Source organism: Xyrauchen texanus, chromosome 48, assembly GCF_025860055.1.
Source record: "Xyrauchen texanus isolate HMW12.3.18 chromosome 48, RBS_HiC_50CHRs, whole genome shotgun sequence".
In the NCBI taxonomy this organism is placed as follows: domain Eukaryota; kingdom Metazoa; phylum Chordata; class Actinopteri; order Cypriniformes; family Catostomidae; genus Xyrauchen; species Xyrauchen texanus.
Window position 1 is genome coordinate 6,233,046 of NC_068323.1, and position 12,356 is coordinate 6,245,401.

Below are 12,356 nucleotides of genomic sequence, written 5' to 3' on the forward strand. Positions count from 1 at the left end.
CTTACACATACAAGGAATTTGTCTTGTGACAGGAGCTTCAAGTGTACAACAATACAAACAATACCAAAAACAGCTGTAAGACATAGGTAATTAAAACAAAAAATAATAAAAAATAAATAATTATACATATACGTACATACACTCACCTTCATACACACCCACATACACACAGTGGTGCAAATCTAATACAATCTGTTATATAAAGAACAAAAATACAGTATATTATGTACAGAGCAATGGCAGAAGTGGATATGTTGGATAATATAAATAGACATAAACTGTGTATTGCACATCATTATTGCTCAATTGTTCATTAGATGGATAGCCTGAGCGAAAAAACTGTTCCTGTGTCTGACAGTTCTGGTGTTCAGAGCTCTGAAGCGCCGGCCAGAAGGCAACAGTTCAAAAAGGTAGTGGGCTGGGTGAGTGGGGTGCAGAGTGATTTTACCAGCCTTTTTCCTCACTCTGGAAGTGTATAGTTCTTGAAGGGGGGGCAGGGGGCAACCAATAATCCTCTCAGCAGACCGAACTGTCCTTTGTAGTCTTCTGATGTCTGATTTCATAGCTGCACCAAACCAGACAGTTATTGAAGTGCAGAGGACAGACTCAATGACTGCTGAGTAGACCTGTATCAAAGTGCCTGTGGCAGGTTGAACTTCCTCAGCTGGCAAAGGAAGTACATCAACTCATGGGCCTTTTTCACAATGGAGTGATGTGTATCTCCCACTTCAGGTCCTGTGAGATGGTAGTGCCCAGGAACCTGAATGACTCCACTGCTGCCACATGGCTGTTTAGAATGGTGAGGGGGGACAATGATGGGGTGTTCCTCCTAAAGTCCACAATCATCTCCACTGTTTTGAGCGTGTTCAGCTACAGGTTGTTTTGACTGCACCAGACAGCCAGCTGTTCAACCTCCCTTCTATATGCAGACTCATCATCATCTCGGATGAGGCCGATGACAGTGGTGTCGTCTGCAAACTTCAGGAGCCTGACAGAGTGGTCCTTGGTGGTGCAGTCATTGGTGTAGAGCGAGAAGAGTAGTGGGGAGAGCACACATCCCTGGGGGCACCAGTGCTGATGGTACAGGTGGTGGAAGTGAATTTTCCCTGCCTCACAAGCTGCTGCCTGTCCGTCAGAAAGCTGGTAATCCACTGACAGATAGACGGGGGAACAGAGAGTTGGTGTAATTTAGTCCGGAGAATAGCTGGGATGATTGTGTTGAAAGCCGAGCTGAAGTCCACAAAAAGGATCCTTACGTATGTCCCTGGTCTGTCCAGATGTTGCAGGATATGATGCAATCCCATGTTGACTGCATCATCCACAGACCTGTTTGCACGATAAGCAAATTGAAGGGGGTCCAGAAAGGGTCCAGTGATGTCCTTCAGGTGGGCCAACACCAGTCTCTCAAATTACTTCATGACCACAGACGTCAGGGCGACAGGTCTGTAGTCATTAAGTCCTGTGATTTTGGGTTTCTTAGGGACGGGGATAATAACTGAGCGTTTGAAGCAGCATGGGACTTCACACTGCTCCAGTGCTCTATTGAAGATCTGAGTGAAGATGGGGGCCAGTTGGTTAGCACAGGAACGAAGGCACGCTGGTGAGATGCCATCTGGGCCTGGAGCCTTCCTTGACCTTTGCTTCTGAAAGACACGGCACACATCGTCCTCACAGATCTTGAGTGCAGGTAGTGTAGCAGGAGGGGGTGGGGGGGGGGGGTTGCAGGAGGTGTTGATGTTTGTGTGTGATGAAGGTCAGAGTGGGTGTGGGGTGTGAAATTGGGCCTTTCGAATCTGCAGTAGAACACATTCAGGTCATCAGCCAGTCGTTGGTCCACCACAGGGTTGGGGATAAGAGTCCTGTAATTAGTAAGTTGTTTTAGGCCACTCCACACTGATGCAGGGTCGTTAGCTGAAAACTTGCTTTCCAGCTTCTCAGAGTAACTTCTATTAGCAACTCTGATTTCCTTATTCAGTGTGTTCCTGGCCTGATTATACAAGACTCTATCCCCACCCCTGTAAGCATCCTCTTTGGCATGATGAAGCTGACTGAGTTTTCCTGTGAACCATGGTTTATCATTGTTGAATGATAAAAATGTCCTAGTAGGGATGCACATGTCCTCACAGAAACTGATGTATGATGTAACAGTATCTGTGAGCTCATCCAGGTCTCTAGCTGCAGCTTCAAAAATGCCACTTGTTTTACACACAAATTTCTCAATACACACATATACTGATGGCCAAAAGTTGGGAATAATGTACAGATTTAGCTGTTTTGGAGGGAATTTGGTACTTTAATTCACCAAAGTGGCATTCATCTGATCACAAAGTATAATCAGGACATTACTGATGTAAAATGCAGCACCATCACTATTTGAAAAAAGTCATTTTTGATCAAATCTTGACAGGCCCCATTTCCAGCAGCCATCACTCCAATGCCTTATCCTTGAGTAATCACGCTAAAGTGATAATTTGGTACTAGAAAATCAGTTGTCATTATATCAAACACAGTTGAAATCTATTTAGTTCGTTAAATGAAGCTTAACATTGTCTTTTTGTTTGTTTTTAGTTGCCACAGTGTGTAATAGACTGGCATGTCTTAAGGTCAATATTAGGCCAAAAATGGCAAAAAAGAAACTGCTTTCTCTAGAAATGGAAAACTGTCTCAAACAAGGACAGAAAGAGATGTGGAAGACCAGATGTGCAACTAAAAAAGAGGATAAGTACATCAGAGTCTCTAGTTTGAGAAATAGACGCCTCACATGTCCTCCGCTGACAGCTTCATTGAATTCTACCTGCTCAACACCAGTTTCATGTACAACAGTAAAGAGAAGACTCAGGAGGCCTTATGGGAAGAACTGCAAAGAAAAAGACACTTTTGAAACAGAAAAACCAAAAGAAAAGGTTCGAGTGGGCAAAGAAACACAGACATTGGACAACAGATAATTGGAAAAGAGTGTTACGGATCTAAACCCCATTGAGCTTTTGTGGGATCAGCTAGACTGTAAGGTGTGTGAGAGGTGACAAACAAGACTCTGACATCCATACCAACACACATACAATTTTAGCCACATCATTTATTCAATTGGCCTGCAGTGCTCTATAAAGCTGCGTTCACACTGCCAGCTACTTTGTCGCTGCATGTTGCCAGTGACTGGTGGTTAGGTCGCTAGTGGTGTGTATGGAGAGTCTAAAGTGTTTCTATACAATTAATATAATTATTAAAATATTAGGATCACGTGAGCTTTACCATCGTCTCTCGTATTGGCTGTCGCTCCCGAAAGTCACTCTTCATTTGAATAAAGTTAAACATTTCTCAACTCTGCTGAACACGCCCACATCCTGTCGCCAATGGTCGCCATCGCTCATTTTGATGGAAGTCGCCAGCTTTCATTTAAAATGAATGAGATAAGGTCGTTTTGTCACTGCGTGTCGCTGGCAGTGTGAATGCAGCTTAATACAGCGAACAGAGAATAGGGGAAAAGCTTGTAATTGCTCCATAGGATAAACATGAGAAAAATGGCGCCATCTGGTGGAAAATATAAAAACAAATTATATTTTGAAGCCAGGGCTCAAGAATAAAAGTTCAGAGACCACTATCTAATATTCACGTAAATTATGCGCCAATAAACTAATTTACAGCAGACATACAACATTTTAATTTCTCAAAAGCTGAATATATTTACATGTATATGATATGTTCTTATTAATATTCACTGATTAACTTAAGTGATATATTAGCAGTCAAATATAATTGGTCATTCCTCTGAACAGCATACTGAGAGCAGTTCAGTGAGTCATAGTGAAACCTGCTGTGGTCTGATTCTTTGACATCTACAGAAATAGTTTGATGAAGGCTTTTCTATTACTGGATGAATGCATTTAGTTTATCTGTTAGTAGTTAGAGGGTGAAGAGTTTCTTATTGTCTTGTGTGACTTTCCCTCTACACAACACATCTTTCCAGTGATATAAAGCAGTGAATCCATCAACAAGAGGGGGAGAGATGTGACAATACAACTGGCTGCCATTTTTTAATCAGTGAGCAGTCTGTGGTTGCCAAGAAATATGGGGGATGAGTGTTTTATCGTCCGACGGGGTGTGGATACAGTGGCACCCGGGATGGAGAGGTGCAGCTGTGATTGGGGTGGTTAGGCTTCTGTCTGTGGAGAACGGCCCCCCTGGACCCCTCTAGCTCCGCCCCTGCTCGAGAGACCATTTCCAGTCAGGAAGTATTAATAAGGGCAAGAAGAAGGGCAGCTACAGAAGTGTGTGCAGTCGATGAAAGACTCGCACTATAATCTCACACTTCTGTGAGTCTGTCAAGAGTGTTTTAAGACATTTCCAATGATAGTTTCAAAGACGGCTCGAAGAGTTGTTGAAGAAAATGTTGCTCTCGTTTGTTTTACACTTGTTGTGCTTGTGGCATCTGATTGGTAAGTTTATGTAAATATATTTGTAATCAGTTTATTGTGTTTTATTGTAAGTTACTGCGGGGATTACATTAGCTGTTACTTACAGATAAAGATGCTCTCAAATCTTTAAAATATTTACCTTCATATCTAGTTTGAATTCATGTTATAGATTATGATCAATTTAGCAAATGTATTTTGGTGTAGATGAGAAGATGAACTGAACATCAACTTAACATTTTATTTGACTACTTCTTGTGAAAGCTCTTAATTTCTCAATTTATGTGGTTAAAAATTAATTTTAGTTTATGCTTTAGTAGACCCGCATAAAATAGACAAACCCTCTTCATGTTTGTTCTGCAGGTGTGTTTGGTGAAATGAAGTCCGTGTCTGTGATGGAGGAAGATTCTGTCACTCTACACACTGAGATGACTGATATTAGTGATTATGATCTGATTGAGTGGATGTTTGTAACTGAAAACACTTCAATAGTTAAAATCGATGTACTGGACGGCAGCATCACTGTATATGATGGTGCTGATGAGAGATTCAGAAACACACTGAAGGTGAATCATCAGACTGGAGATCTCACCATCACACACACCACAATCACACACTCTGGACTTTATCAACTAGAGACTACTGGTGTGAGCAAGAACTTCAATCTTACTGTCTATGGTGAGTTCAATAATATTCAACTGTTTTAGCTTTAAGAAGATCTTAACACTTAAAACTTAAACATGTTTTTTATTGACATCACAATAAGCTCTTTTACAGCAAGATGATTTATCATGTTTTCCAGCTCGTCTGCCTGTTCCTGTGATCATCAGAGACTCTTCTCAATGTTCTTCAAGCTCTAAATGTGTGTTGGTGTGTTCAGTGGTGAATGTGACACATGCGACTCTCTCCTGGTACAAAGGAAACAGTTTATTGTCCTCCATCAGTGTGTCTGATCTCAACAGTCTCTCTCTACCTCTGGAGGTGGAATATCAGGAGAACAACATCTACAGCTGTGTGATCAACAATCCCATCAGAAACCAGACTAAATATCTCAACATTACTGAAGTCTGTCAGACGTGTTCAGGTGTGTCAGCGCTGATATTAGTGTTTATTTATCTGTTGTTGTTTTATACTGAAGTTTACATCATAAAATATGTATAAAGTATAAAACAATTAGTTGAAAATCCCAATTTTGTTTCAGTTCCTCGTCACTCAGACGTGATCCGCTCTTGTGATTCTACTGAAGCTGTGATCCGATTGGTCGTCTCTGCTCTGATGGGCGTGGCTGCTGTTGCTGCTATTGTAGTTTTGGGTTATGACATCAGATCCAGAAGACTTGAACAGAAGAGATCACAGACTTCACATGTTCTCACATCTGGGCACTAGGTGGAGATATACTGAACAGATGGACACACTCATGTGCAGGAACTCATGACAGCAATTTGACATTCACAATAACAATCACCAAAATAACATTTAACTATTAAAATGACTGCAGGTCTAGTCAGTCACTTCTGCTTCTGTTAAAAAAAAAACCTGCCATCAAAAATCTCAAGAGACGTTGTAGAAAACATGAACTCAAAGTGTCCATTAAAGTTCAGATCGTGTGAAATAAGCAGCACCGAACACAGAATAAATGTGAGAGCATTAGTTCTTCTTTGTACGTCATTGCAGCACTTTGTTTAGTTTTAGTTTAATGTAATTACAACAAATGTTCACAGTCTTTCGCTCATTTCTCAGTAGTATTACAACGCCTTTCTGTGTCCCAGATTGTTGCTTTTTTTCATATAAAGAAGGGACGAGTCAGACTAAATGTGTTGCAATCAACGTTATGTCATAAATCCTGTCAATTGAGCTTACACAGAATATTATTTTAACAACATAGAAAATATCTACATTAGTTACCATGAGTGTTATTTTTATTAAAGTAGATCCCCTAATTACTATTGAGAAGAACTCTTTAGAGGTTTATATACTCTTCATATTCTTGATTTCACTTGCATTAAATGGACCTACAGAGCTGAGATATTCTTCTTAAAATGTTCATTTGTGTTCACCAGAAGAAAGAAAGTCAAACACATCTGGGATGGCATGAGGGTGAGTAAATGATGAGAGTATTTTCATTTTGGGGTGAACTGTCCCTTTAACTGTGGTGCTGTGGTGCTTTGAAAACATTGCTGCCCTTCCAGCCTGACAACGCTACATCGGCTCAAGAAGTGTTGTTAGTTTGGGATATGACTATCTGTTAGGGTCCCCTCATAGGGAGAATCATCTGATACCAATAACCACCCTCTGTTATTGTACACTGTGGGGATGGGGGCGTGGTCATGTGTCTGTTTACAGGAGAGAGTGGTGTGGCTCATCAAGCTGTTGGCATCATTTCTAACAGCAGTTTCTCATTACAGTGATGGTGGAGAGAGTCCATAAAAACAGCCAAACACACCAGAGAAGGGAGAGAGAGAACGACACGAGTGTGCAGAGTTGGAGTTTGTTTAATCTATCAAGTATTTTTTTTGTCCTAAGTGGCCAGCCATCGCATTATGGTGAGATGCCTGGAAAAGCATTTCCTGATGGCTCTTCGGTACCAATAACTGGGTTGCAATCACGACGTTCGGGCAGAGCTGTTGACCGTCGATTACTCTCACTTGGTCAAACGAGTGTTTGAGGGCCTCGTAGACTTTGTCAGTTCGAACCAGTCTGGCCATTCTCTGTTGACCTCTCTCATCAACACGACATTTCCATCCACAGAACTGTCGCTCACTGGATGTCTTTTGTTTTTGCCACCATATGGAGTAAATTCTAGAGACTGTTGTGTGTGAAAATCCCAGGAGATCAGCATATTCCCCTTAATAAATCCTTAAAATCAGGCCAATTCGTCCCTAGACTCAGTGGATGGGTGAAGCAGGAATTAACAACAGCCTCTCCTATATGCTTTCTTCCCTTGCATAGTATCTCAATGGTAACAATGGATGAGTGTGAATATTCCCGTGCACACACCACACTTTCACCCGATTATTTGTGCCCAGTGCCCCATCTTATACCAATCATTGGTGGATAGTGGTTTGGGAACAGTCAGAATCCACCAAAGCTTGTTATGTATCCCCCTGAGTACTCACTTGTATTCTTTATGCCCCAGCTTGATTGGGGTGGCCTGTGGAGCGTCTGGTATATGGACAAGAGTGCCCACCTCCATTACTTGACATCTTGGCTCCTCGCAGCTCCAACAGACCGGCCCAGTCTCCGCTACCACACCCGTGGGACTGGGCTCACCAACCTGGTAGGTATAGAGGAGAGAGACAGGTTTAACAGGAGACACAGGAAGGGGGGTGGAAACCCCCCTATCTGGGGAAGAAATTTGGGCATAGGACCATCCTGTTTCCAATGGGCAGGGATGGGATGGAAAGAGGACATGTGGATGTGGGAGTAGGAGAGAGAGAGAGAGAGAGAGAGAGAGAGAGAAGAAAGAGAGAGACCGTTTCACTGCTTCACGGAAACACCGTCATGAAACCTTCGGCCAGCTGGACAGCATCCTCCAGTGATACCGGACGGTGGCACTGGACCCACTTGGCCAAACCACGGGGAAGCTGGGAGATTAACTGTTTCAGTACCACCTGGTCCACAATGTCCTGGGCGCCACAGGGTTCTCCCACAAGCAACCACTTCCAGCAGGAGTCCCGGAGCTGCTGTGAGAAAGCAAACAGGTGACCGTATTTTCCCAGCTTCAGAGAGTGCAAATGCTGACAGCTCTGTTCGGGGCTCTGGCTGACCTGCTGCATGATGGCTTATTTCAGGTCGGCATAGACGAGGAGATTGGCTGCAGGAAGCTTTTGGGCAGCAAGCTCCCTGGAGAGTAGTGGCAACAGTTGGGCCACCCACTCCTCAGCTGTCTTCTCGAAGAGGCGAGGTAGGCTTCGGGATCGTCGACCGGACCGATTTTGACTAGGGTTTACTGGTGGGACAGGCAAGGCAGGCTCTGGGGCCGCGGCAGCAACCCCCTCGTGTCAGATCAGGCTCCGGAATGCCTGTCAGTCCTCCTCTTGGGCTTGGAGCAGAAGTTGGAAATGCAGTTCCTGCTCCAGCCACAGCTCAATGAAGGCTTGGTGCTGGTTCTGCTGGATTCCAGCGAAGGTTTTGACCACTTCGCCCAGCCGTGATGACTCCATGATGATGTATCCTCAATCTTCAGTCAATGTTCGGTGATGAAAAGGAGGAGACAGGGAGCTGTGACATAGTCAAGTAAGGCTCTTTAATTATCTGCCTCTCTGTACAGCTAATGCAGTCTTCTCTTGTTGTCTTTTTGTTTGCTCAGTTCAGTTCAAGCCACTTCAAAAATAAACAAACTTCTCAATAACACTCTGGAAATCAAAACACTCAATAGATAAAACAGATGCCAATGCTGCACACTCTTGGCTTTCTCTCTCCCTTCTCTGGCGTGTTTGGCTGTTTTTACGGAGTCTCTCCGCCATCACTGTAATGAGAAACAGTTGTTAGAAATTATGCCAACCAGCTTGACAAGCCACACCACTCTCTCTCTCCCGCAAACAGCCACACAACCACGCCCCCATCCCCACAGTGTACACTTTAACTCAGTTGATCATGGCTGACTGTAAATAGTGAATTTCTACAATGGCTTCTGGTAACTAAATAGTATTGATTATGAATTATGCTGTATCCACGCCGCTAGGTGTTACTGTGAGTCCAAGATAACACAAAACAAAAAGTTAATGAGTACACCTTTAATGCAAAAATGCTAAATACATTTACATCTGTTCACTTGAAGTCTGGGTTGCTCAGTGAGTAAAGACCCTGACTACCACACCTGGAGTCATGAGTTTGAATCCAGGGCATACTGAGTGACTCCAGCCAGGTCTCCTAAGCAACCACATGGGATAACCTCCTTGTAGTCATGATTAGGGGATGCGTGGTAAGTCGTGCGTGGATCGCGGAGGGTAGCATGAGCCGTGGTTTCATGCACAGGGAGCCATGTGATAAGATGCGTAGACTGACGGCCTCAAAAGCGGAGGCAACTGAACAGCACCATCACTATATAAAAAAAGTCTAGATCAAATCTATACAGGCCCCATTTCTAGCAGGCATCACTCCAACACCTTATCTTTGAGTAATCATGATAAATTGCTAATTTGGTTCTAGAAAAATCTCTTGCCATTTTATCAAACACAGTTGAAATCTATTTGGTTCGTTAAATGAAGCTGAACGTTGTCTTTGTGTTTGTTTTTGAGTTGCCACAGTATGCAATAGACTGGCATGTCTTAAGGTCAATATTAGATAAAAAGTGGCAAAAAAGAAACAGATTTCTCTAGAAACTCGTCAGTCAATCATTGTTTTGAGGAATAAAGGCTAAACAATGGAAAGGTGTAACTTCAGTCTTCAAACACAAAGCACAACTGTCTCTAACAAGGACAGAAAGAGACGTGGAAGACCAGATGTGCAACTAAACAAGAGGATAAGTACATCAGAGTCTCTAGTTTGAGAAATAGACGCCTCACATGTCCTCCGCTGACAGCTTCATTGAATTCTACCCGCTCAACACCAGTTTCATGTACAACAGGAAAGAGAAGACTCAGGCCTGGTTTTCAATGGGGACATTTTTGTCCTGAATGTCCTGAGTGTAACTATTTTGTGTAGGCGGTTGTGGCAGGGCGGAGGGCGGGGCCGGGTCGTGATTCTACACACCCGGTCCATTATCAGGCTAATCAAGCCTCCGAGATGGACAAAGGCCAACTGCGGAGGATTGTGCGAGAGAGAGAGATCGTTTACGGACATGTCCGTCGTGTGTGTTTGTCTTTTATCCGCTCTCCCCATCCTCACTGGAATTAGAGACAGGTGTTAGACATAATTTAGCTCAGGTGTAAGTGCCCTTATCGCTTCCCTCCAGCGAGGGTGGAAGAATCACGACCCGGCCCGCCGATATATTAGCAGACAAATATAATTGGTCATTTCCCTGAACAGCATACTGAGAGCAGTTCAGTGAGTCATAGTGAAACCTGCTGTGGTCTGATTCTTTGACATCTACAGAAATAGTTTGATGAAGGCTTTTCTATTACTGGATGAATGCATTGAGTTTATCTGTTAGTAGTTAGAGGGTGAAGAGTTTCTTATTGTCTTGTGTGACTTTCCCTCTACACAACACATCTTTCCAGTGATATAAAGCAGTGAATCCATCAACAAGAGGGGGAGAGATGTGACAATACAACTGGCTGCCATTTTTTAATCAGTGAGCAGTCTGTGGTGGGCAAAAACACGTCCGACAGGGTGTGGATACAGTGGCACCTGGGACTGAGAGGTGCGGCTGTGATTGGGGTGGTCAGGCTTCTGTCTGTGGAGAACGGCCCCCCTGGACCCCTCTAGCTCCGCCCCTGCTCGAGAGACCATTTCCAGTCAGGAAGTATTAATAAGGGCAAGAAGAAGGGCAGCTACAGAAGTGTGTGCAGTCGATGAAAGACTCACATTATAATCTCACACTTCTGTGAGTCTGTCAAGAGTGTTTTAAGACATTTCCAACGATAGTTTCAAAGACGGCTCGAAGAGTTGTTGAAGAAAATGTTGCTCTCGTTTGTTTTACACTTGTTGTGCTTGTGGCATCTGATTGGTAAGTTTATGTAAATTACTTGTAATCAGTTTATTGTGTTTTATTGTAAGTTACTGTGGGGATTACATTAGCTGTTACTTACAGATAAAGATGCTCTCGAATCTTTAAAATATTTACCTTGATATCTAGTTTGAATTCATGTTATAGATTATGATCAATTTAGCAAATGTATTTTGGTGTAGATGAGATTATTTACTACTTCTTGTGAAAGCTCTTAATTTCTCCATTTATGTGGTTAAAAACTAATTTTAGTTTATGCTTTAGTAGACCCGCATAAAATAGACAAACCCTCTTCATGTTTGTTCTGCAGGTGTGTTTGGTGAAATGAAGTCCGTGTCTGTGATGGAGGAAGATTCTGTCACTCTACACACTGAGATGACTGATATTAGTGATCATGATGTGATTGAGTGGACGTTTGTAACTGAAAGCACTTCATTAGTTAAAATCAAAGTAATGGCCGGCAGCATCACTCTATATGATGGTGCTGATGAGAGATTCAGAAACACACTGAAGGTGAATCATCAGACTGGAGATCTCACCATCACACACACCACAATCACACACTCTGGACTTTATCAACTAAAGACTATCACCGGTGTGAGCAAGAACTTCAATCTTAATGTCTATGGTGAGTTCAATAATATTCAACTGTTTTGGCTTTAAGAAGATCTTAACACTTAAAACTTAAACATGTTTTTTATTGACATCACAATAAGCTCTTTTACAGCAAGATGATTTATCATGTTTTCCAGCTCGTCTGCCGGTTCCTGTGATCATCAGAGACTCTTCTCAATGTTCTTCAAGCTCTAAATGTGTGTTGGTGTGTTCAGTGGTGAATGTGACACATGTGACTCTCTCCTGGTACAAAGGAAACAGTTTATTGTCCTCCATCAGTGTGTCTGATCTCAACAGTCTCTCTCTACCTCTGGAGGTGGAATATCAGGAGAACAACACCTACAGCTGTGTGATCAACAATCCCATCAGAAACCAGACTAAACATCTCAACATTACTGAAGTCTGTCAGATGTGTTCAGGTGTGTCAGCGCTGATATTAGTGATTATTTATCTGTTGTTGTTTTATACTGAAGTTTACATCATAAAATATGTATAAAGTATAAAAACAATTAGTTGAAAATCCCAATTTTGTTTCAGTTCCTCGTCACTCAGACGTGATCCGCTCTTGTGATTCTACTGAAGCTGTGATCCGATTGGTCGTCTCTGCTCTGATGGGCGTGGCTGCTGTTGCTGCTATTGTAGTTTTGGGTTATGACATCAGATCCAGAAGACTTGAACAGAAGAGGTCACAGACTTCACATGTTCTCACATCTGGGCACTAG

General features: G+C 42.8%; 1 protein-coding gene across 1 annotated transcript in view; it reads left to right on the top strand.

Annotated features, from left to right (window-relative positions):
* The first annotated feature begins 4,319 nt into the window (after positions 1–4,319).
* The window catches only part of LOC127639928 (uncharacterized), a 40,279-nt gene continuing 32,242 nt past the window's right edge, over positions 4,320–12,356 (top strand). The window contains exons 1-4 of the mRNA XM_052122268.1: positions 4,320–4,433; positions 11,330–11,647; positions 11,772–12,053; positions 12,187–12,356. Coding sequence (XP_051978228.1) covers positions 4,385–4,433; positions 11,330–11,647; positions 11,772–12,053; positions 12,187–12,356 — 819 coding nt within the window. The 5' untranslated portion in view covers positions 4,320–4,384. The remainder of the gene's footprint in view (positions 4,434–11,329; positions 11,648–11,771; positions 12,054–12,186) is intronic.